General features: G+C 47.1%; 1 protein-coding gene across 1 annotated transcript in view; it reads left to right on the forward strand.

The window, feature by feature from the left end:
• Positions 1 to 1,480: 1,480 nt before the first annotated feature.
• The window catches only part of LOC138803651 (alpha-2-macroglobulin-like), a 42,302-nt gene continuing 20,298 nt past the window's right edge, over positions 1,481 to 23,484 (forward strand). The window contains exons 1-15 of the mRNA XM_069987696.1: positions 1,481 to 1,646; positions 6,341 to 6,524; positions 7,976 to 8,132; positions 8,225 to 8,277; positions 9,550 to 9,570; positions 10,811 to 10,979; positions 11,310 to 11,394; positions 13,608 to 13,728; positions 15,247 to 15,361; positions 16,623 to 16,732; positions 18,316 to 18,477; positions 21,320 to 21,550; positions 21,658 to 21,724; positions 22,836 to 22,978; positions 23,103 to 23,252. Of these exons, the coding sequence (XP_069843797.1) occupies positions 1,561 to 1,646; positions 6,341 to 6,524; positions 7,976 to 8,132; positions 8,225 to 8,277; positions 9,550 to 9,570; positions 10,811 to 10,979; positions 11,310 to 11,394; positions 13,608 to 13,728; positions 15,247 to 15,361; positions 16,623 to 16,732; positions 18,316 to 18,477; positions 21,320 to 21,550; positions 21,658 to 21,724; positions 22,836 to 22,978; positions 23,103 to 23,252 (1,854 nt within the window). The 5' untranslated portion in view covers positions 1,481 to 1,560. The remainder of the gene's footprint in view (positions 1,647 to 6,340; positions 6,525 to 7,975; positions 8,133 to 8,224; positions 8,278 to 9,549; positions 9,571 to 10,810; positions 10,980 to 11,309; positions 11,395 to 13,607; positions 13,729 to 15,246; positions 15,362 to 16,622; positions 16,733 to 18,315; positions 18,478 to 21,319; positions 21,551 to 21,657; positions 21,725 to 22,835; positions 22,979 to 23,102; positions 23,253 to 23,484) is intronic.

A 23,484-nucleotide genomic window follows, 5' to 3' on the forward strand; every position in this document is an offset into this window, starting at 1 on the left:
TTCTTGCTTGTTCTGTTTTGTGTTTTGTTTTTCTCAAGGTTGATGCTCTACTATTTGAGCCACACCTTCAAATCTGGCTTTTTGCTAGTTCACTGGAGATGAGAGTTTCACAGCCTTTCCTGCCCGGACTGGCTTCAAACTGCAATCCTCAGATCTCAGCCACCAGAGTAGCTGGGATTACAGGCATGAGCCACCAGTGCCTAGCTTTTGCTCTGTTTTTCATCCATATAAAAAGTAAGCATTTCCCGTGTGTATCTGTCTTTGCTTGTTTGGACATTCTTTGTAAGAGCTTGTGTGGGGTCCAGCTCTAATCAGATCCACACGTAGTTACACAATAACCAAATGATTGCTGGGAATTTATTGATGGGCAGATGAATTATTAAGCTGTTTTAGGAGTTAAAGATAGGACAGGAAAATCATGATTAGAAAGCAGGAAGGAAACGTGTTTCTATATGACAGAGAACAATAATAAAAAGCGTGACACTGTTCAAGATGTACAGTGTTCCTATGCCAGTAGCTCACGCCTGTAATCCCAGCTACTCAGGAGGCTGAGATCTGAGGATCTTGGTTCCAAGAAAGTCCGTGAGACTCTTATCTCCCATTAAGCAGCAAAAAGCCGGAAGTAGAGCTGTGTCTCAAGTGGTAGAGCGCCAACCTTGAATGAAAAAGCTAAGGGACAACACACAGGTACTGAGTTCAAGCCCCAGTCCTGGTGCAAACAACAGCAGCAAAAAAGATGCACTGGACTTACAAACTGCCTTGTTGTACCGAAACCCCTTTGAACAACTACTTAAAGACAATAACAAACAAATAAATGAACATTTAAAAAAAAAAAAAAACATTCATTACAAAAGAAAAATCTAGGCCCTGGTGGCTCACGCCTGGAATCCGCGCAGCAGGAGGCTGAGATCTGAGGATCGCAGTTCAAAGCCAGCCCAGGCAGACAAGTCTTGTGAGACTCTTATTTCCAAAGCACCAGCAGAAAAAAAAAAGCCAGCTGTGGCAGATGCATCCAGATGTGAAGGGTCCAAAAAGAAATGTTACACGCCTTACCTGATTTAGGTAACAACCACGTTTCAAAGGGCAGAAAAAGGTTTTTTTTGGATCTGCTGGAGGCTGGGCCTCAGGGGTGAAAATTCTCTTTATTTTGAGTCTTTTGGGGGGTCCATTTGGGGATCCCACCCAGCCCCCCCCCCCAAAGAACAAACCTGCCTATTTATCTTTTTAAGAAGGAAATTTAGGTAGGGCTGGCAAAGCTGATTAACTCCTTTAGTGGACAAAAGACAAATCCACAATAAAAACAAACAAACGGCAAAGGAAATCAGCATTACCAGGAAGCAAAATTGGCTTCCCCCAAGAATCTGGGTCTCTGGCCAGAAACTAACCTTTGCTTGTTACCCATGACCCCTTGCTGGAAGAAATCCTGTGGGTGGAACTTTCTGTTTGTCTCCAGGACAGACATAAAACCCAGCTGCTCCCCCCTGGGGAGCTTTGGGGAGCAGATTATTCTCAGGGAGAGAGACCACAAGGCACGCAGTGCCTTCTGGATCTTTCCACAGCATGGGGAGCTCCAAACTTCTTCCCTCCAGTCTGATTTTCTTCCTCCTGTTTCTTGTTCCCACCAGGGCCTCCACACCTGCGCAACCGTGAGTTTCCCCCTTGCAAGATTTCTCCTGGAAGATGGGATTCTCCATGTTCTTTTTCTTTCCTGTACTGCTTTGCTTTTTGCCTAGGATGTATTTGGAGGTTGGTGTTTTGGTTCTTTTTGTTTTCCCTCTCTTGAAAGACTGGCCACCCCCCGCACCCCCCCCCCAACCTCTGCAATGGCTTTGCAAGCAATTATCATCTGCGTTTCTCCCTGGATCTCTGACTGTCCAAACTGTAAACAGATTTCTAAAGACAAGCTAGAGGAATCCGTGTTCAGATTCTCAGGTTTCTAAAGCTCTGTTAAGATCCCATGCTTTGGGCTGGGCAGGTGGCTCCGTGGTAGAGTGCTCGCCTCGCATGCATGAAGGCCTGGGTTCGATTCCTCAGTCCCACATGCACAGAAAAAAGCTGGAAGTGGCGCTGTGGCTCAAGGGGTAGAGCGCCAGCCTTGAGCAAAAGGAGCTCAGGGACAGCGCCCAGGCCCTGAGTTCAAGCCCCAGGACCAGTAAAAAGATCATACGTTTAGCCTTTCCTATCTACCTTTCTTAGTTGTCTATGGTATAGTTCTCTCTCTCTCTCTCTCTCTCTCATTGTATATTCACCATAGAACTACTATTAAAAAATGAGCAAATGAGAGCTCAATTTTAAATGCTGATGCCAAAACTAACAAAATTAAAGGAGTCTAAGAATAGAAGAGAAAATTCTTTTGCAGATCAAATGGTGATTAATACAGTTGTAGCAAAAAAAATCAGGGATCGATCGGCAAATAGATCATTAGAAGCAATTCTTGATAACACAATACTGGGTGATTTAAGGCAGGAAACACAAACAGAGATTAAAGAAGTGATGGAAACGACACCACTTTTATTTGACATTTATTTGGCACAAGCATTTGTTTATCTTTGTGCCAGTCCTGGGGCTTGAACTCAGGGCCTAGGCACTGTGGCTGGGTTTTTTCATTCCAGGTTAGAGCTCCACCACTTGAACCACGGCTCCATTTGCAGCTTTTTGCTGGTTCGTTGGAGATGAGAGTCTCACAGACTTTCCTATCCAGGCTGGCTTTGAACTGTGATCCTCAGATCTCAGCCTCCTGAGTAGCTGAGATTCTAGACACAACTTAACAGCACCTGACACATTTACTGACTCATACATTTTATTAGGATGATAAAGGTGAGGTACAGAGGGGTGACAGTGACATTTCCTTTTGGCCCCTGTCCCCTCTTCCCTTCGCTTTCTCCCAGATTTTCCTTCCCGTCCCCACCCACAAGTTTGTAGAGTTCATTTCCACGTTGTACCCAGCACCCTCTGCTCCCCACCCCGCCATTTCTGCCTCTCCCCTTGACCCCCCCAAAGACAGATCAATGAATAAGCAAGACAAAATGAAAAGAAAAACATCAACAAAGAAAAATCCTCTTGTTTCCATTTCCAGTAATCTATTTTTCTAGGCATACTTCAGCTTAATCCTTAAAGCTACATTACACAAAGCAGTAACAGAACCAGTATCAGACATTGCTTCATTCATTCTTGCAATCGGGGAATTCTAGTTAATAGATTTGCAAATTCACTAAGGGGCGGGGGGGGGGGGGGGGGGGGGAGAGAAAATCAGATCACCGTTCTGGCCAAAGACATGTTTCAAAACTATTTTGGCTGCCTTGCACAACTATCTCACACCTGAAATCCTGGATCCTTGGGAGGCTGAGAGTTGGAGGATCACCCTTGGAGTCCAGTCTGGGCAGAAAAATTTGCAAGGTAGACCCTACCTTAACAATTGAAAGACAAGCCAGGTGTGGTGGCTCACGCCTGTAATCCAGGCTACTCAGGAGGCTGGGATCTGAGGATCTGGGTTCAAAGCCAACAGGGGCAGGAAAGCCTGTGAGAATCTTTTTTTTTGGGGGGTGGGATTGGTCTTGAGGCCTGAACTCTGGGCCTGGGCGCTATCCCTCAGCTCTTCAGCTCAAGGCTAGTGCTCTACCACTTGAGCCACAGCACTACTTCCGGCTTTTTTTCTTTTTGCTTATGTGGTGCTGAGGAATCGAACCCAGGGCCTCATTCATGCAAGGCAAGCACTCTACCACTGAGCCACCTTCCCAGCCCCAGCCTGTGAGAATTTTATCTCCAATGAACCAGCAAAAAGCTGGAAGTGGAGCTGTGGCTCAGTGGTAGAACACTAGCCCTGAACAAAGAAGCTCAGGGACAGCACCCAGTCCCTGAGTTCAAGCCCCGGGACCAGTACCCCCTGCCAAAAAACAATGCATTATACTCAAAAACTGACATGCAGAATTGAAACCACTTTGTACAACCATTTCAGGATAATAACTAAATATATATTTTAAAGAAAATGTTTAATATTTATGAGTTCATGCTCACATTATACGTAAAAGGGGACTTAATGTTAAGTTTATATACCCACATGTAATATTATGTGGATGTATTTGTGTACATATATTAATAAAAAGTTAAGACTTCCATAAAATATTTTAAAACACACAAAAAAGTCTTAGTATCAACTTACCTGGGGTAACTAGCATGAAAATTCAAGTTCAAAGGAAAGGGGAAAAATGACCATTACAAAAAGGTTTTTTCTGGTTATTGTTTTTTGGTGTTCTTTGTTTTATTTTGTTGTTGTTTTTTTTTCTGCCAGTCCTGGGATTTGAACTCAGGACCTGGGCACTTTCCCTGTGCTTCTTTTGCTCAAGGCTGGCGCTCTACCACTTGAGCCACATTCCCAGCCCTTGAGATATTTTTAGCATGTTTTGGTCCCTGTCCTGGGTTTGAACTCAGGGCCTGGGCACAGTCCCTGAGCTCTTTTGCTCAAGACTAGCATTCTACCACTTTGAGCCACAGCCCCACTTCCAGTTTCCTGTTATTTGGAGATAAGAGTCTCACAGACTTTCCTGCCCGGGCTGGCTTTGAACTGCGATCCTCTGATCTCAGCCTCCTGAGTATCTGGGATTACAGGCATGAGCCACAAAGCAGGTAACTTTTCAATAGACACTACTGAATCTTACCTCTATCATAGTTAAGATCAATGAAAATATAGAAAACATATCCTTTTTTGTTATTTAGAATCATAATAAGAAAACAGAAGTTTGCTAGAAAGATATAGAAGAGGTGTACAGTGGCTAAAGATTATGCTAGCAAGTTGAATAAGCAAAAGTCTTTACAAACGCCTGGTGTGTGCAGATATTGGGAATTTCTCTGTGCTATTCACACAGAATCTGCTCCCTGAGATCCAGATTCAATCCCCAGCACTCCGTGGGGAAATGGAGTTTTTCTCTACCTGTGAGCTGACATGTAAATATTTAAAATGGAAACATCTACTGTTACAGGGAACTGGCAAATACATCACACTATGACTTGAATTGCTCATTTCTTCCCTTCTGGCCTCCAATTCCATATTTATAAGGTGAAAGCCAAGACCAGGATGGAAGGAGGTGGTGACTCTATTATTATGCATGTTGAATTAAAATCCTTTCGGACAACCACTTACATAGAAGAAAAATACATTTTAAAAAATGAAAATGTATTTAAGGGGCTGGGAAGGTGGCTCTGTGGTAGAGTGCTTGCCTCGCATGCATGAAGCCCTGGGTTCAATTCCTCAGCACCACATAAGGAGAAAAAGTCAGAAGTGGCGCTGTGGCTCAAGTGGTAGAGCGCCAGCCTTGAGCTGAAGAGCTGAGGGACAGCGCCCAGGCCCTGAGTTCAAGCCCCAGGACTGATAAAAGCTTTGCACAGGTAGCTCATGCCTGAAATTCCAACTACTCAGGAAGCTGAGATCTAAGGATCACAGTTCGAAATCAGCCCCAAGTAGGAAAACCTGTGAGCTTCTTGAGATCGCCAATGAACTAGCAAAAAGCAGGAAGTGGAGCTGTGGCTTAAGTGGTAAAGCATCAACCTGGAGTAGAAAAAGCTAAGGGACAGCCCCCTGGCCCTGAGTGCAAGCCCTAGTACTGACACACACACGCACACACACACACACACACACACACACACACACACACACACACACACACACACACAATTAAAGTAAAATCAACATGGCACCAAAATAAAGAAAACCAAATAGGACAGAAAACAAAAGCAAAAAATAAAAAATAAAATAAAATGGGGGGGGGGAGGAGAGGAGAAAAGCAAAAGCAAAATAGGAAGAAAAATTAAAATGAAAGCAAACCTAACATGAGCCAGAAAACAAAAGAGGGAAAAAGAAAGGAAAGGAAAAGGGAAAAAGGGAGAGAAAAAATAAAATGGAATCCTTGCTGCGTGATTTCCCACCGTTTCTTCCATGCACACATGTAATAAAAGTCCTATAATTTGGGCTGGGCAGGTGGCTCAGGGATACCGTGCTCGCCTCGCATGTATGAAGTCCTGGGTTCGAGTCCTCAGTACCACAGACACAGAAAAAGCCAGAAATGGCACTGTGGCTCAAGGGGTAGAGCACCAGCCTTGAGCCAAAGAAGCTCAGAGACAGAGCCCAGGCCCTGAGTTCAAGTCCCAGGACTGGCAGCGACCACCAAGTCCTATAATGTGAATGCTTTTATGCTGTGCACCATGGTGTGCACACGAGCATCCTAAGGCCCAAACAGACTAGCAGAGGGCGGGGCCTCCTTCCTGTAGAGAGGAGGGCGTGGCAAGGACCATGGTTGCCATGGAAACCTGCTCAGCGCCTTCCTCCCTGTCTCCGGGGATGCTCCAGGCAGTACATGGTGCTGGTGCCCTCGCTGCTGCACGCGGGCACCGAGGAGAGGGGCTGCGTGCTGGTGAGGAACCTCAACGAGACCGTGACCGTGACAGCCGCCCTGGAGTCCATCAGGGAGAACAGGAGTCTCTTCCGCAACCTGACGGTGGAGAAGGATTTGTTCCACTGTGTCCAGTTCACGGTGAGTACAGACAATGCGCAGGGTCCTGGGGGCCTCGGATCGCCAGGCAAAGGCTTTGAGGACTTCCCAAAGGCATCTATGTAGAGCAATTAAATATAGATTTGTGGAGGGGGGGTGTCGGTGGTGGGACTTGAACTCAGGGCCTGGGCACTGTCCCTAAGCTTTTGTGTTCAAGGCTGGCGCTCTACCCCTTGAGCCACAGCGCCACTTCTGGTTTTCTGGTGGTTCATTGGAGAGAAGAGTCTCGTGAAGTCTTCTGCCCAGGCTGGCCTCCAACCATGATCCTCAGATCTCTCAGCCTCCTGAGGAGTGGGGTGACAGGCGGGAGCCACTGGTGTGCCCTGCAGAGAGAGAGAGAGAGAGAGAGTGTGTGTGTGTGTGTGTGTGTGTGTGTGTGTGTGTGTGAATTCAGGGTGCTATCTTTTAGCTTTTGTGCTCAACATTGAGCCATAGCTTCACTTCCAGTTCGTTCTTTCTTTCTTTTTCCTTCCTTCCTTCCTTCCTCCTTCCTTTCTTCTTTCCTTCCTTCCAAGGACTTTGAAGGGAGGGGAGGGGGGAGGGTAGAGAGGAGAGGAGGGAAGGAGAGAGGAGGGGAAGAGAAAGGAGGGGAGGGAAGGGGAGGGAAGGGAAAGGGAAAGGAGGGAAGGAAAGGGAGGAAAAGGGAGGGGGAAGGGGAAGAGAGGGGAAGAAGGGGAAGGGAAGAAAAGAAGGGGAAGGGAGAGGGGAAGGGAGGAGAAAAGGGGGAGGGGAGGGGAAGAGAAGGGTGGGGGAAGGGAGGGAGGGGAGGGGGAAGGGAGGAGAGAGGGGATGGGAGGGGGTGGGGAAGAGAGGGGAGGAGAAGAGGGGAGAAGAGGGGGAGGGGAGGGAGGGAAGGGGAGAGGAGAGGGGAGGGAGAAGGAGGGAAGGGTGGACAGGGATCCACACGAATTGTCCTCATAATCTAACCTGTGGAATTAAGACCTTTTTGTGCAACTAATTCCGAAGGAACTGGGACATGGCAGTAAGCACCACGCAACGCGTGTGCACCTTCCAATTAAAATGGGAAAAACGTAATAAAATGACATTTCTAAAGCCCATTGATCAGGGCTGAACAGGACTGATTAGAAGGCGTCAGGCCTTTGTTAGCATTAAAATGATACAGTGAGTCCCACACCCGTGGCCCCTGCCTGTCATCCCAGCAGCTCAGGAGGCTGAGATCGGAGGATCGCAGGTCAAAGCCAGCCTGGGCAGGAAAGTCCATGAGACTCTGATCACCCATGAACCACCAGAAAACCAGAAGTGGCGCTGTGGCTCAAGGGGTAGAGCACCAGCCTTGAACAAAAAAGCAGCTCAGGGACAGCGCTAGTCCCTGAGTTCAAGCCCCAGGACTGACAAAACTTTCCAAAAAAAGTCTCCTGAGCAAATGCCCCAAAGGCAAAGGAGAAGACCCAACGGTCTCTTCTCCATTGCAGATTCCACCGATTCTCACCAGCGAGGTCATGTTTCTCACCATCCAAGTGAAGGGAGAAACTCAAGAATTCAAGAAGCGCAGCACAGTAATGATCAAAAACAAGCAGAGCCTGGTCTTCGTCCAGACCGACAAGCCCATCTACAAGCCCGGGCAGACAGGTGAGCACCGCATCCCAGCCCAAGCATCCCAGCCCAAGCAGCTGCCCCACCGCCACCCTGCCCACCAACCAGGCAACGGATTTCTGTTTCAGTGCAATTTCGTGTGGTCTCATTGGATGAAAATTTTCGCCCCCAAGATGAAGTGGTAAGTCCCCTGTGGTCTATATAAACACATTTGCCTTGGTCTAAAATGGCTGGGAATATATTTGGGGTACTTAAGGGAGGACCAGGGATGGATGGGAATTATCTGCCATGGCTAACAGTACATTCCTGACGTTGAACTAACACAAGAACTTCATGTAAAACATGACCCCAGGCAGGGTGGGGGATGCCTGTAATCCCAGCTACTTCGGAGGTGGAAATGGGAGGAGAACCAGGGAAAAGTGAGGGTGGAACTTGATCTGAGAAACGGACTAAAAAAAAAAACAGATCAGGGACATGGTTCAAGTGGTAGGGTGATTTTCTAGCCAGTATGAGGCTTTTGTTCAATAAGAAAGAAGAGAGAGAGAGAGAGAGAAGGAAAGAAGGAAAAGAAGAAGAAAGAAAGAAAGAAAGAAAGAAAGAAAGAAAGAAAGAAAGAAAGAAAGAGAGAAAGAAAGAGAGAAAGAAAGAGAGAAAGAAAGAGAGAAAGAAAGAGAGAAAGAAAGAGAGAAAGAAAGAGAAAGAGAGAAAGAAAGAAAGAAAGAAGGAAAGAAAGAAAGAAAGAAAGAAAGAAAGAAAGAAAGAAAGAAAGAAAGAAAGAAAGAAAGAAAGGAAGGAAGGAAGGAAGGAGGGAGAGGGTGGTAAGGGAGGGAGGGAGGAAGAAAGAAAGAAATTACCTCAGGTCAAAAGAGGAGGGAATTTGGAATTCTGTCTTGGTCTAAAATCCAGTCAGTTGTCCTGCAAATTAACCAGATCAGCAGATACATTAAATATTAGGCACGGAAAATTATCCACGGATGTAAGGTTAAATGATTTCGCAGAGCTTTAAAGTTGTTTCTGCACACTGGCCAAATCCCTGCTATGAAGGAAGATCGGCTTTTGTTCCTCAAGTCAGACCTTCACTATCTGAGAGAAGACACGTGGTTTTATTATAAAGCAAATATCAAAGTAGTTAATACATTTACGCCTATACATTTGATGTACGATGTACACATGGTGTAATGTATATGGGACATTTATATGTGACCAGGATGGTTTCTATATACAATATATGTGTGATGTATATATTAAATGTTATATGTTATATATATGGATATATTATATATTATATATATTATGGATCTATAGAATACGTTTTGTAATATATATGATGCTGTATGTGATGTATATCTATCATATCTAATAAGTGGATAGATGTACATTGATCTAGATCTATGTACAAACATGCCAGGTTTGAGAACACTCATGAAATCCATTCTTGTTTTTTGTCTTTCAGATTCGACTGCTATACATTCAGGTAAGCAGTAGGTATTCAATCATCAGAAAGAGAGTAATCATAAGCCTGGAGCTGGTGGCTCATCCTAGCTACTCAGGAGACTGAGATCTGAGGATCATGGTTCAAAGCCAGCCCAGGCAAGAAAGTCCGTGAGACTCTGATCTCCCATGAACCACTCAGAAAACCAGAAGTGGTGCTGTGGCTCAAGTGGTAGAGCACTCACCTTGAGCTGAAGAGCTGAGGGACAGCGCCCAGGCCCAGAGTTCAAGCCCCATGACCGACAAAAAAGAGACAATCATTACTGGAAAAAATGTCCTCATTTGAAAAGCTCCTATAAGAATTAATAGAAAATTTTTCTAAGATCCCATGGGGCTGGGTGGTGATAACTCACATTTCATTTCCCTCTTCACCCATTCTTGTTCACCCTGTGGGCAGCATAGGGGTTCTAGAGGTTTACTGTCTGTGGTTTCTAAGGCTCTAGATCTCTTCAGTTATTGTATCTCCTAGTGTCAATGTATCCCTTTATCTATTGTAATTAATTTAGCCCTAGATTCTAGGTCCCTTTATCTATTGTAATTAATTTATAGCTGAGTCTCTGTTGTAATTGATTGGTCTTTAAACTATGGTAACTAATCTAGCCCTAGACTCTAGGTCCCTTTATCTATTGTAATTAATTTAGCTGTGGACTCTATCCTTTATCTCTTATCATTAATTTACAGCTGGGTCCCTTTATCTATTGTAATTAATTTAGCCCTAGACTCTAAGCCCCTTTCGCTATTGTAATTAATTTATAGCTGGGTCTCTGTTGTAATTGATTGGTCTTTTAACTATGGTAATTCATCTAGCCCTAGACTCTAAGCCCCTCTATCTATTGTAATTAATTCAGCCCTAGACTTTAGATCCCTTTATCTATTGTAACTAATTTACATCTAGATCCCTTTATCTATTGTAATTACTTGATCCCTTTATCTGTTGGGATTAATTTAGCCCTAGACTCTAGGTTCTCTCTAGCATAATTAATTTACATGCAAGTCCCTTTATCAACTGTAATTAATTTAATCTACGGACTTTAGAGCCCTTTCTCTATTGTAATTAATTTACCCAGGGACTCCACCCTTTATCTATTGTTATTTACAGCTGGGTTCCTGTGGCTATTGTAACTAATTGGTCCCTTTCTCTAATGTGATTAATGAGTGCCGTTATCTGTCATAATTAATTTACATCCGGGTACCTTTATCTACTGCAATTCATTTAACCACAGGATCCCAAAGGGAACCGCTTGGCGCAGTGGCAGAATCTCCAGCTAGACACCGGGCTCCAGCAGCTGTCCTTTCCCCTGGCCTCCGAGCCCCCACTGGGCTCCTACAGCATCACCGTGCAAATGGAGTCGGGGGTCACCGTCAGGCACCAATTCACCGTGGAGGAATTTGGTAAGGACCCCAGAAGAGCGTGGAGTAAGCACCAGGGCTAGCAAATGCTTCAACTGTGACAGGTCTATGTCATTAAAAAGCTCAGCTCCGTGCTCACGCCTGTAATCCCAGCTACTCAGGAGGCTGAGGGCTGAGGTTCACAGTTCAAAGCCAGCCTGGACAGGTAAGACCGGGAGACTCTTTTATCTCCAAGGAACCAGCAGAAAACAGGAAGTGGCGCTGTGGCTCAAGGGGTAGAGCACCAGCCTTGAGTGAAAGAGCTCACCAAAGATGAATACCTCCTCCCTCCCCTAAGCTGCAACTCTAACTTTCTCTGTCCCCATTCAACAGTGCTCCCCAAGTTTGAAGTGCAAGTAACAATGCCAAGGGTTATCACCATCATGGAACAAGAATTGAACGTCTCCGTGTGTGGCTTGTAAGCTGAGTTTTTTTTTCTTCTCTTTTTCTTTTTAATATGTTGAGGGGAGTTATTGAAAGGAGACTGGCTTTTGTAGATCTTGTGGCTAATTTCTCTAGGACCAGTGGCAACGCAAAACATGTCTGCTGTTTTGGAGACTTTCCTGACTAGGAAATATTTATTCTGCTGCTTTTCTATTTTCCCCTTCTCATTTGTTTTCCGTGTCCTAATGCACATTGCTGTAATTATGTTTAAAGAGAGTCTATATACACACACACACACACACACACACACACATACACACACACACAGAGGACTAGTAGCTTTCCCTTAAGCAGATAACAAAAAGCACATTGTACTCTAATTATCTAGTGTTGAAAGCCCTTCTACTTAAAGGAAAAAATTAATTTTTTGAATTCTTGAACTCTGGGCCTGGGTGCTATCCCCTGAGCTCTTTTGCTCAAGGCGGGCGCTCTACCACTTGAACCACAGCACCACTTCTGGTTTTCTGGTGGTTCCTTGGAGATAAAGAGTCACCCAGACTTTCCTGCCTGGGTGGGCTTTGAACTGTGATCCTCAGATCTCAGCCTCCTGAGTAGCTGGGATGACAGGCGGGAGCCACCAGCACAGGGCTGAAAATTTTATTATTTTAAAGATAACAAACAGGAGATCATTGATCCCTGGTTATAGGAGAAAGCCAATCGTCGATAGATCACTTATTAAACCTTGGAAGAGTATTGTGTGGGGAAGCAAAAAAAGAATTTATAGACTCGGGGTTTGTAGCGAGACCACACAAGCAAAATCTTATAGAATCCATGAGTCTAGCTCAGGACGACACACCGCTCTCTGGCTGCTGTTTACTGGGGAAGCGAACTGAATCTCTCAGGGTGATCTCCTCCTTGTAAAAAGAGCAAAAGATCAGACCTGCACAAAGGCCACACATGCAATGCACCTGCTACTTACTCAGCTGCGCCCCTCCCCCAGCGCTGTTCCAGAACATTCCCCTCCAAGTTCCCACTCTCCCCCCACCCCTTCTCCATGCCTCAGGAACCAACAAATACAAGACAAGCCTTCATATCAATAGTTGGAATTCCTAGATTGCTTTTGAGAGTGGTTTTGCTTTTCTATTTGCTTGGTTCTTTTGTTTCTGATGGTATTGCTTTTCTTTTTTAAGATATATGTACATTCTATTATTATTGTAAAGGGAATGGGTATTGCTTCTCTCTTAAGAAGGTATCTAGTGTTTATTAACACTCCCCCCCCACACACGCACACACCCAAAAAAAAGGCTTCATCAAAATGATATTAAATTGAAAAATCAAGCCAAGCACTATGGTCCATACCTACAGCCCCAGGAGGCAAAAAAAAAAAAAAAAATAGAAGGCTTGTGGTTCAGAGCTAGCCCGGGCAAGACGTGAATGGGACGCCTTTGAGACACGTGAAGAGGCGTAAATATCAGGATTAAGGCCCCGAGCTCTGGGACCTTAGGCAAAAAGCATGAGCCTCTCTCTGGAAAAAGTTAAAAAGTAAAAACATAAAAAGGGCCAGGGATATGGCTCAAGTGGAAGAGTACCTGCCTAGCAAGTGTAAGGTCCTGACTTTAAATGGAAGTACTGCAAAGGAAGGAAGGAAGGAAGGAAGGAAGGAAGGAAGGAAGGAAGGAAGGAAGGAAGGAAGGAGAGGGAGGGAAGGAAGGAAGGAGGGAAGGAAGGAGAGGGAGGGAAGGAAGAAAGGTGGGAAGGAGGAAAGGAAGGAAGGAAGGTGGGAAGGAGGAAAGGAAGGAAGGAAGGAAAGAAGGAAGGAAGGAAGGAAGGAAGGAGAGGGAGGGAAGGAAGGAAGGTGGGAAGGAGGAAAGGAAGGAAGGAAGGAAGGAAAGAAGGAAGGAAGGGAGGAAGGTGGGAAGGAGGAAAGGAAGGAAGGTGGGAAGGAGGGAAGGAAGGGAGGGAAGGAAGGAAGGAAGGAAGGAAGGAGAGGGAGGGAAGGAAGGAAGGTGGGAAGGAGTAAAGGAAGGAAGGAAGGAAGGAAGGTGGGAAGGAGGAAAGGAAGGAAGGAAGGTGGGAAGGAGGGAAGGAAGGGAAGGAAGGTGGGAAGGAGGGAAGGAAGGGAAGGAAGGTGGGAAGGAGGGAAGGAAGGGAAGGAAGGTGGGAAGGAGGGAAGGAAGGGAGGGAGGGAAGCAAGGAAGGAAGGAAGGAAGGAAAGTCCCCGTGGTGACTCCTCCCCCCTCCCTGCAGGTACACCTTCGGCAAGCCGGTCCCTGGCCTCGGGACACTGCACGTCTGCAGGGAGTACATAGAACCCTCCTCGTGCCATGGCAGGGAGTCGGAAGCCTTCTGCGAGACATTCAGCCATCAGGTGAGCGGGACAGAAGGGGGACACCGCCCAGAACAGAGGGGCCCCCACTCCCAGACTCGGGAAAGATAACCCGTGTGCAACACCTGAGTCATCACAGCAGAACAGCATTAAAAATGAAGGAAGGGACAGTGAACCAACAGGGCTCTACCTCGTGGAACCAAGGGCAAATATTCCACAGAGAACCCGGTGCTGTCTGTTATAACCTATATAATATATACACATATACATAGATATGTACTATTATAATCTATATCTACACACACACACACACACACACACACACACACACACACACACACACACACACACACACACACACACACACACACACACACACACACACACATATATATTATATATGTACTATCAATGACTGAGCACAATAGTAATTCTTTATTTCTTTGTCCTGGCTCAAAAGAACTGTGGTAGACGCTAACAGAGATCGAACCATCCAGTGCTTCCTGTGGTTTCTCCTTTTATGAAAAAAAAGACATACATGTTTGGGGTTTTTTTGTTTTTTGTTTTTTGCCAGTCCTGGGCTTGAACTCAGGGCCTGGGCACTGTCCCTGAGCTTCTTTGGCTGAAGGCTGGCGCTCTACCACTTGAGCCACAGTGTCACTTCCAGCTTTTTCTGTGTATGTGGTACTGAGGAGTTGAATCAGGGCTTTTTGCATGCTAGGCGAGCACTGTGCCACTAAGCCACCTTCCCAGCCCCCAACATATACACATACACATACACATACACATACACATACACATACATATCAACTTCATAGGAAAATGTCTTCCCACTTTCTTTGAGTAGGAGCCTGTAACATTGCTCTAACTGCCTGTCTGCTACACATTGGCTGATTCACAACCACACCTGTCCACTTGGAGGAGACCCAAAATTAGGGGAACAGTAGCTGCTTGTCTAGATAAAGGTTAACCCTCAAACTTCTAACGCATTTTTTTTGGTATCATTCTATCTAGGAAACGTCAGATAGCAAGGGAATTCCTGCCCATGATACACAAGTTACTACTATTATTATCATATGATAATACATCCTCATTGTATACACAAGTCATGGTGGATAATTAGCACCCCCACCAAATGCAGTGCATTCTCCCAGAAAATGCTTACATTGCTGGACACCAGTGGTTCACCCCTGTAATCCTAGCTGAGATCTAAGGATCAAGGTTCAAAGCCAGCCCAGGCAGCCAAGTCTGTGAGACTCTTGTGTCCAATTAAGCAGCCAAAACAGCCAGAAGTGGAGCTGTGGCTCAGGTGGTAGAGTGCCAGTCTTGAGCAAAAAGGTTCAAGAATAGAATCTGGGCCCTGAGGAGGTGGGGGAAGAGGGGAGAGAGAGGGGGAGAGAAAGGGAGGAAGGAGAGAGGGAGGAAAGGGGAGGGAGGGGAGGGAGAGGGGAAGGGCTAGCATTATTTGTCCAAAGAAGTCCTCCCAGACTGACTGAGCTGCCCAGCGTGACCATTCAGCATGCATTATGGTTTGGTATTGCATTTTTCTCTCTTCTAAAGCTAAACAGCAACGGCTGCTTCACCCAGCTGGTGAAAACCAAAGGCTTCCAGCTGAAGAGACAAGAGTACGAAATGAGACTGCAAGCCGAGGCCAAGATCCAAGAAGAAGGCACAGGTCTGAGGGCCACATGGGTATGGGAGACTAAGACGGTGGGCACTGGCGGATTTCCTCAGCCACTGCAGATACTACGGGCTCTCGCGTATCATCCCAGCCGCTCCCAGGCTGAGAATGCTAGTTCAAAGCCAGCCTAGGCAGGAAGAATCCATGAGACACTTACCTCCCAGGAACCAGCCAAAAGCTGGAAGTGAAACTGTGGCTGAAGGGTAGAATGGCAGCCTTGAGCAAGAATGGCCAAGCAAGAATGCAAGGACCTAAGTTCCAGCCCCAGTACTAGCATAAAAACATACATAATATATATCACTATCATACATTATTATAAACAGACAGTATATGTATATATGATTCAGCTTATACTATATTTTATATAGTACAAAATAATTATATATAATTCAACACTATATAATACATAATGTTTAAAATGTTATATATAAGATATGAATATAATAAATATAACATAACAATATATAACTACATATAAAACCATAATATATAACTATAATATCATTTAGCTATATTATAACTATATGCCTATATATAATCATTATATAACTATAATAATACATAATTCCACATAATCATATATATTTACATATTATATTTTATTTACATATTATATTTTATATATAATAAGATATATATTACATAATTAAATATATTAAGTACATATTCAAGTATATAATATATTGTATAATTAATGTATTATAACTATATATAATATAGCATATTATATATATATAATGTATATAATTATATTACACATAAATGTGTAATATATGTAATATGTACTATTACATAGTAATATATGTGTAATATACAATGTATATAATTTTATTACAAGCAATATAGTTACATATGTGTATATTATATAAATTATATATATTTATATAGAAATATATATATTTGTATGTAATGTTATATATAAAATATACAAATGCATACTATATATTAGATAATTACATTAATTGTAAAATACGATATAAAATATACATTATATGTAAAGTCTCATATGTAATACTTTGTAATTATAAAAATATAATGTATAATTCTATATAAATACGTTTATATAATATATACATTATATAATCTATGATTGTATAATATTCTATGATAGTATTCAGTATGTACAAAAAGAATGTAATAACAAACTGCATTAACTGCGTCTCCAATAACAATAAGTACACATAAGTAATATATAGTATCCATATAGTTCAAGTGAATCTGTTTTTTAAATGGCCTATTTCTTTGTTGTTTTCAGGCGTGGAATTAAAGGGCAAAGCATCGAGCTCAATCACAAGAACCATCACCAAAGTCTCCTTTGTCAGAGCAGACTCACACTTCAGACCCGGGATCCCCTTCTTCGCGCAGGTGTGTGGTTAGCAAGTCACGTGATGCACGGGGTCTGGGCAGGTCCAATCACCAGAGGCCTGCGGTCCCATCCAGGGTCGGTTCATAGATCCAAAAGTCGAAAGCCACCTAATAATAGATCGGGTCATTTTACATTTGTATAGGAAATGGTTCCACGCTTTAAACTATTAAATACGCTGTTGCCCTAGGATTTCTTCCATAAACCTTATGTGTATAATACTTTCCTATAATAACTATATATGTGTGTGTTTGGGGTTTTTTAAACTGCCATTATTGGGACTTAAACTCAAGGCCTTACCCCCTTACTTAGCTTTTTTGCTCAAAGCTGGCACTCTACCACTTGAGCCACACCTCCATTTGTGGCTTTTTTCTGGTTAATTGGAGATGAGAGTTTCATAGAATTGTCTGCCCTGGCTAGCTTCGAACCTTGATCCTCAGATCTCAGCCTTCTGAGTAGCTCAGATTACAGATGTGAACCAGCAGCACCAGCTCAATAAGTATACAATAAAAGAAAAACAGTAAACACAGAGACAAAATACTATTTAGAAGTTCCCAGATCTCAAAATCATGAATGTTCTCACCAATCTACTAAAACAAATCTTTTACCGTGATTGGTATATTCTCAGAAAATCCTGTAATCCCAGCTACTCAGGAGGCTGAGATCTGAGAATCATTCGAGAACCAGCCCAATCAGGAAAGTCCTTAAGACTCTTATCTCCAATTAACTAATAAAAGTCAGAAGTGGAGCTTGTGGCTCAAGTGGTAAAGCACCAGCCTTGAGCACAAAAGTTCAGGGACAGCACCCAGGCCCTGAGTACAAACCACTAGGACCAAAAAAAGAGGAAGAAAGCAAAGAGAAAAGAAATGACTTATGTCACCAGTGATAGATACATCAGTTGCCAATATCTGATCATTACATCTGATCATTACTCTACAAATATATACAATCTACAATGTCAATTTAAAATAAAGCAAGTTTGCTGGGCAACCATGGCTCATACCTTTCATCCTAGCTTCCCAGGAGGCTCAGATATGAGGATCCCAGTTCGAAGCCAGCCTGGGCAGAAACATCTAATAGGCTCTTTTATTTCTGATTGACTAGCAAAAAGCCAGAAGTCGAGGTGTGGCTCAAGTTGTAAAGCACCCAGCTCTGAGCAGAAAAAGCTAAGCAAGAAAGGGGGTTCAAGCCCAACTACCAACTCCCCCCCTAAAAAAGAAAATCAGTGTTTGAGGATCAAATACATTGGATTCATGGGTTAACATCCTCCATGACTGTGTTACTCTGTGGGGCCATATTTTTCCAAGGGTGATCTTTCACACACAGTGTCCCCAAAATGTCCAGAAGGTGTGGCTCCAATCATCTTGAATGAAATGCTGGCCTTTCTTCCTGGGATTTATGATGCAAGGATCTCTGTGCTTTCTATCTAGGGTCTCAGCACTGAGCTGAGCGCTGAATGATGCTCACTGCTGCATCTCCAGAGCCTGGCGCTTTGGAGGCGTCTGATGGAGGGGTGAAGGAATGAAGGAGTTTGGGGCCGACCAGCTAGTGTGTCTGGGACTGATCCGTGGCCTTGAACCTGCAGGTGCGCTTAACGGACGGCAAAGGGGTCCCGATGCCCAACAAGATCGTCTTCATCACTGCGAATGAAGCCAAGCACCAGTCCAACGCCACCACGGACGAGCAGGGCCTGGTTCAGTTCTCCATCAACACCACGGGCATGACGGGAAAGTCCCTCACTGTATCGGTAAGCTCTCCATCCACACCACGAGCATGATGGGAAATTCCCTCACTGTAACAAGCTCTCCATCCACACCATGAGCATGATGGGAAATTCCCTCACTGTAACAAGCTCTCCATCAACACCATGAGCATGATGGGAAATTCCCTCACTGTAATGGTAAGCTCTCCATCCACACCACGAGCATGATGGGAAATTCCCTCACTGTATCGGTAAGCTCTCCATCAACACCACGAGCATGATGGGAAATTCCCTCACTGTATCGGTAAGCTCTCCATCAACACCACGAGCATGATGGGAAATTCCCTCACTGTAACAAGCTCTCCATCAACACACGGGCCTGATGGGAAATTCCCTCACTGTAACAGTAAGCTCTCCATAGATACCATGAGCATGATGGGAAAGTCCCTCACTGTATCGGTAAGCTCTCCATCCACACCACGGGCATGATGGGAAATTCCCTCACTGTAATGGTAAGCTCTCCATCCACACTACGAGCATGATGGGAAATCCCCTCACTGTAACAAGCTCTCCATCAACACACGGGCATGATGGGAAATTCCCTCACTGTAACAAGCTCTCCATCCACACCACGAGCATGATGGGAAACCCCCTCACTGTAACGGTAAGCTCTCCATCCACACCACGAGCATGATGGGAAATTCCCTCACTGTAATGGTAAGCTCGCCATAGACACCACGGGCATGATGGGAAATTCCCTCACTGTAACAGTTAAGTTCTCCATCGACACCACGAGCATGATGGGAAATTCCCTCACTGTAACGGTAAGCTCTCCATCAACACACGGGCATGATGGGAAATTCCCTCACTGTAACAAGCTCTCCATCCACACCACGAGCATGATGGGAAATTCCCTCACTGTAACAAGCTCTCCATCAACACCACGAGCATGATGGGAAATTCCCTCACTGTAATGGTAAGCTCTCCATCAACACCACGAGCATGATGGGAAATTCCCTCACTGTATCGGTAAGCTCTCCATCCACACCATGGGCATGATGGGAAATTCCCTCACTGTAACGGTAAGCTCTCCATCAACACCACGGGCATGATGGGAAATTCCCTTACTGTTCTCCACTGACATCAGGAGAATTATGGGAAATTCTCTTACTGTTACCCCGTTTGGAAAGAAATAGGCTTGAAGATTTCTTACCCAAGTGGCACTCTGAAAGATATGAAATTTACAACTTGTGTTGAGCTCCATATAGAGAAGAAAATAGAAATTAGAACCAATTTGTGGTCTAATACGTTTATAAAAAGGAAGTCATTCATTGTTGTGATTAAAATCCTGTTTCAGCCGGGTGCTAGTGGCTCATTCCTGTTATCCTAGCCACTCAGGAGGCTGAGATGGGAGGATCATGGTTCAAAGCCAGCCCCGGAAGAAAAGTCTGGGAGAGTCTTATCTCCCCTTAACCAGCAAAACGCCAGAAATGGAGCTCTGGCTCAAATGGTAGAGCACCAGCCTTGAGCAAAAAGCCAAATGAGAGCATCACAATTGAAAGCTAGCCTGAACAGTAAAGTTTGTCACTCTTATCTCCAATTAACCAGCAAAAAAACATGGTGGAAGTGGAGGTGTGGCTCAAGTGCTTGAGCACCAGCCTTGAGTGAAAAAACCTCAGAGACAGTGCCCAGGCCCAGAGTTCAAGCCCCAATACAGGATGAGGGGGGGGGGAAGAGAGAGGGGGTGAGAGAGAGAGAGAGAGAGAGAGAGGAGGGAGGGAGGTGCGGAGAGCACTCTTTTCTAAAGCATGCTTCTCAATTTCTAGACATTAATTACTCTTTCAGGGTGATTTCAGTGTCTTTATCTACACAGGTAAAGCAGCCAAAGAACTTTAGAGCCAACTACTGAGCCAATGAAGGCCTGCTTTTATGTTCTTCAGATACATAAATTCCCAGCCTAGGACAGTGTACAGTGAAGAGGCAAATCATACCTGCGATTGATACAGACAGACCTAATCGGGGGTCGTCTCCTTTACTACTACAAAGCCTAGCTACCAGTAGAGGGGTAACAGGGAGATCACAGGCCTGCTTTGAAATCTTACAATCTGTAAAGAAATATAACATATCATATAATCTGTAAATGTAATTAATAATTATATAAAATATATCATCTAGTCCATGATATATATGCTATGTTATATAAGATATTCCATATTATATATTAAATATATTATTATACCATATTATGTACATAATATAAGATGGTATATTGTATTATATATTATATATGGCAGGTGACATATCATATGTCATACAGTATACATTATATATTACATACCATATATTGTATATACTTATTATATTAACATAGTATATATACAACACTATATACGGTAGACATTTATTATATTATTCTATCATTTATATAGTATATGATATCAGATCATATATACTATCATTTTATTACATATTCATAAATTACATGATCTATTTCACATGATCTATTATATACTATTGTACAGCATATAGAATACATACGCTATATACTGTAAATGCATAGTAAACAGTAACATACATAATATATAAATATCTATTCTATAAAATGTGTAATGTATTATATCGTATATGATCTATGGTATATGAGTTATATAGTGTGTGATCTATAATGATGGATGGTGTGTGTCTCTAGGTGATGGATGATGTGTGTCTCTAGGTGATGGATGGTGTGTGTCTCTAGGTGATGGATGGTGTGTGTCTCTAGGTGATGGATGGTGTGTGTCTCTAGGTGATGGATGGTGTGTGTCTCTAGGTGACGGATGGCAGACATCATCCACCCTACGTGTCCGTGTGTCATCTATGGCTGTATCTGAGTCTCCCTCCACCCTAGGTGAAGCACCAGGACCACCGCCCCTGCTACGGCAGCTACCGCTGGCTGAGCGAGGAGCACGTCGACGCGCAGCACACGGCGCGCCCCGTGTTCTCCCGGAGCGAGAGCTACGTGCGCCTGGAGCCGGCGCCGGGCCGGCTGCCCTGCCACCAGGAGCACCTGGCGCAGGCGCACTACGTCCTCAGCCGCGAGCTCCTGCCCCAGCTCAGCGAGCTGGTCTTCTACTACCTGGTGAGCCGCCGCGCGCGCGTGTGGCCCAGCGGGAGGGCGCGCTGCCCGGCGCGCGCGAGGACCCGGGTTCGAATCCGCGGCGCCACCTCCGGTCCCTTTGCCCCCAGGTCATGGCGAAGGGCAGCATCCTGTGGACCGGGCTGCAGACGCGGGCGGTGGCGGGGGAGGAGGACCGTGAGTGCCCGGGGGATGCCCCGCCCCAGCCCGCCCCAGCCCGCCCCGCCCGCCTCAGCCCGCCCCAGCCCGCCCCAGCCCGCCCCAGCCCGCCTCAGCCCGCCCCAGCCCGCCCCAGCCCGCCCCTCCCGCCTCAGCCCGCCCCAGCCCGCCCCAGCCCGCCCCTCCCGCCCCTCCCGCCCCAGCCCGCCCCAGCCCGCCCCAGCCCGCCCCAGCCCGCCCCAGCCCGCCCCTCCCGCCTCAGCCCGCCCCAGCCCGCCCCTCCCGCCCCTCCCGCCTCAGCCCGCCTCAGCCCGCCCCTGCCCGCCCCAGCCCGCCCCAGCCCGCCCCAGCCCGCCCCTCCCGCCCCTCCCGCCTCAGCCCGCCTCAGCCCGCCCCTGCCCGCCCCAGCCCGCCCCAGCCCGCCTCAGCCCGCCCCAGCCCGCCCCAGCCCGCCCCTCCCGCCTCAGCCCGCCCCAGCCCGCCCCTCCCGCCCCTCCCGCCTCAGCCCGCCTCAGCCCGCCCCAGCCCGCCCCTCCCGCCCCTCCCGCCTCAGCCCGCCTCAGCCCGCCCCTGCCCGCCCCTCCCGCCCCAGCCCGCCCCAGCCCGCCTCAGCCCGCCCCTGCCCGCCCCTCCCGCCCCTGCCCGCCTCAGCCCGCCCCTCCCGCCCCTCCCGCCCCAGCCCGCCCCAGCCCGCCCCTCCCGCCCCTCCCGCCCCTCCCGCCTCAGCCCGCCCCTCCCGCCCCTCCCGCCCCAGCCCGCCCCTCCCGCCCCTCCCGCCCCTCCCGCCCCAGCCCGCCTCAGCCCGCCTCAGCCCGCCCCTCCCGCCCCTCCCGCCCCTCCCGCCTCAGCCCGCCTCAGCCCGCCCCAGCCCGCCTCAGCCCGCCTCAGCCCGCCCCTCCCGCCTCAGCCCGCCCCTCCCGCCTCAGCCCGCCCCAGCCCGCCTCAGCCCGCCTCAGCCCGCCTCAGCCCGCCCCTCCCGCCCCTCCCGCCCCAGCCCGCCTCAGCCCGCCCCAGCCCCTCTCCCGCTCCCCGCTCCCGCCCTCCCGCCCCAGCCCGCCTCAGCCCCTCTCCCGCTCCCGCTCCCGCCCTCCCGCCCCAGCCCGCCTCAGCCCCTCCCGCCCTCCCGCAGTGCGGGGCCAGATCTCGATTTCGCTGCCCGCGGGCCCCCAGCTGGCGCCCGCCACGCGCCTGCTGCTCTTCAGCGTGCTGCCCGACGGCGAGACGGTGGGCGACGCCGCCAAGTACGAGATCGAGTCCTGCCTGCCCAACCTGGTGCGGCCCGGGACGGGGGGGGGGGGGACGGGGGGGAGGAGGGACGGGGGGGGGACGGGGAGGGGGGGACGGGGAGGGGGACGGGGGGCCCGGGGTGACCGCCCCCCTCGCCCCCCCCCCGCAGGCGGAGCTGAGCTTCGAGCCCGCGCAGAGCCCCCCGGGCGCGCGCACGCGCCTGCGCGTGTCCTCCGCACGCCAGGCCCTGTGCGCCCTGCGCGCCGTGGACCAGAGCGTGCTGCTCCTGAAACCCGAGGCCGAGCTGTCCGCCCGCACCGTGAGTGCCCCCAGACAGACAGACAGACACAGACAGATAGGCACAGACAGACAGACACAGATACAAGCAGATAGACAGACACAGAGACAGACAGACAGACACAGATACAGACAGACAGAGACACAGACAGACAGATGGAGACAGACACAGACAGACAGACACAGATACAGACAGACACAGACAGACAGACACAGATACAGACAGATAGACACAGACAAAAAGACACAGATAC

This window comes from Dipodomys merriami, unplaced genomic scaffold (genome assembly GCF_024711535.1).
Source record: "Dipodomys merriami isolate MVZ:Mamm:240054 unplaced genomic scaffold, mDipMer1.0.p SCAF_345, whole genome shotgun sequence".
Taxonomy (NCBI): domain Eukaryota; kingdom Metazoa; phylum Chordata; class Mammalia; order Rodentia; family Heteromyidae; genus Dipodomys; species Dipodomys merriami.